Source organism: Trifolium pratense, linkage group LG2 (genome assembly GCF_020283565.1).
Source record: "Trifolium pratense cultivar HEN17-A07 linkage group LG2, ARS_RC_1.1, whole genome shotgun sequence".
Lineage (NCBI taxonomy): Eukaryota > Viridiplantae > Streptophyta > Magnoliopsida > Fabales > Fabaceae > Trifolium > Trifolium pratense.
In genome coordinates, this window is record NC_060060.1 from 56,657,172 (window position 1) to 56,659,066 (window position 1,895).

A 1,895-nucleotide genomic window follows, 5' to 3' on the forward strand; every position below is an offset into this window, starting at 1 on the left:
CATGGACAAAACAACCAAAAACTAGCCTATTTACATCATTAGTTTAGCTAGGTGTGTCCTTAACTTCCTATTTGTCCAACCTCTATACACTATATTATCAATTATTTTTTCATCAGTAAGCTGGTTCAGACCATTGTTGCCAACGCTGACAGCATTCCTATACCTCCAAATTTCATAAACACATTCAGTGAACGCAAGTTTTAGGATCTTAGCACGGCCACCCTTTCCCTTTGTTTGTTGAATAATCCAATCCACTTCGTGACGCCAACCCAAAGGATTGTGATCAACTTGTATCCACTGCAGGACTTTTCTCCAAATACCCTTTGTTTCACTGCAATTAAACATCAGGTGTTGTTGTGTTTCATCAGCATTGCAGAAGCAACATCGGGTTGTATCAATTGCTCCATGTTTGTGTAATCTGTCGCGAGTAGCCAACCTCTCATTACAAGCAAGCCAAAGGTTAACAAGAGCTCTAGGCCGGGCCACATTTCCATAGAACAAGGTTCTCCACACAACACTTTGAGCTCGATCATGAACTGCCATGTACATCTTTTTCATGCGAAATTTTGAGGCATTCAACATCTCTATCCACACTAGATTCTGATGGATACCATCGCGATGCTGCATAATAGCCTTCATAATCCAGGATGCGTTATCCGGGATGCAAACCTCCATAATCTGCTGATTTTGATCTTTAAGTTTCAATTATTCGATTTTAACTCCCATGAATTTCACAATTGCCCAATTTTCACCCCTTATTCTCCACAATTTCTCAATTTTAACTCACATATTTCAATTGCTCAATTTTGTCCCATAAATTTACCCCTTTTATATTTTCTGGTCCCGCTTTGACTTTTTATTATTTTTTTACGGAAGTTGACTTTTTGATTAAAAATTGCTTACATGACATTTTTCAGTATAGAAATGTATTAAATATATAAATGAAAATTTGTTTTTAATATAAATAGTTTCTAAAATTAGAAAAAAATTATATATACTCGGAAATTCATATCACTAAAGAGAACTTAGATAAAAAAATTTGAATTTATTGAAAATCTTCAATTTCAAATAATTTTTTTTTTATAAATTTAAGGGATTTAATTGCCTCACTTAGGGGTGTACATGGGTTGGGCAAATCCGGTCGATCCGGTCAAACCCACCCAATCCAACCCAAAAAAGTGGGTTGGGTCGGGCAAGTGAGTTGATATGGATTTCAAAAATGAAAAACCAATTAAAAAAGTCGAGTTTCGGGTAAAACCGGACCCAACCCAAAAAACCCACTAGTGCTATGTTTCTTGAATTTTTTTTATGAAAATACTAAAGATGTTTTCATTTGATTATTAAATATTTTTATATTGAAAATGAGTTATACTATTTTTTACGAAAATCAAAAAGATTGAATAATTTTTATGAACAAATATGATAATTTTTCGCATTATTGTACAAAAATTTTAAAAAATTGAATAATTTTCGTAAACAAATATAGTGATTCATGGTTTAGTCATTTGATATTAAAAAAAGCAAAAAAATCATTTGGATAACACGCTATCCAACCCGTAAATTAGTAGATTTACGCACAAAAAATGGGTGATTATTTTTTATAGTGAAAAAAAGTTACCCTATTTTTCAAGAAAATACATTGATTGAGTTATTTTTTATGAAAAAATATGATGATTCAACATTTAGATATTTAATATAAAAAAATAGAAAAATAATTTGGGTAACCCACAACCCAACCCAATCCAACCCGGAAATTAGTGGATTTACCCAACCCGGTCTAATGTTATAACGTTTGGTTATTTTACTAAACCCAACCCGAAGTACTATATGTGGTTTGAGTTTTGTTTTTGGCCAAACCCAACCCAATCCGGCCCACGTACACCCCTAACCTCACT

The 1,895-nt window shown here is 33.1% G+C and overlaps 1 protein-coding gene across 1 annotated transcript; it reads right to left on the reverse strand.

Moving 5' to 3' along the window:
- Positions 1-30: 30 nt before the first annotated feature.
- Positions 31-675, reverse strand: LOC123905094. The gene has a single exon (XM_045954733.1). It carries the CDS (start codon positions 673-675, stop codon positions 31-33), a length of 645 nt encoding a protein of 214 aa, XP_045810689.1.
- Between the last annotated feature and the right edge of the window lie 1,220 nt (positions 676-1,895).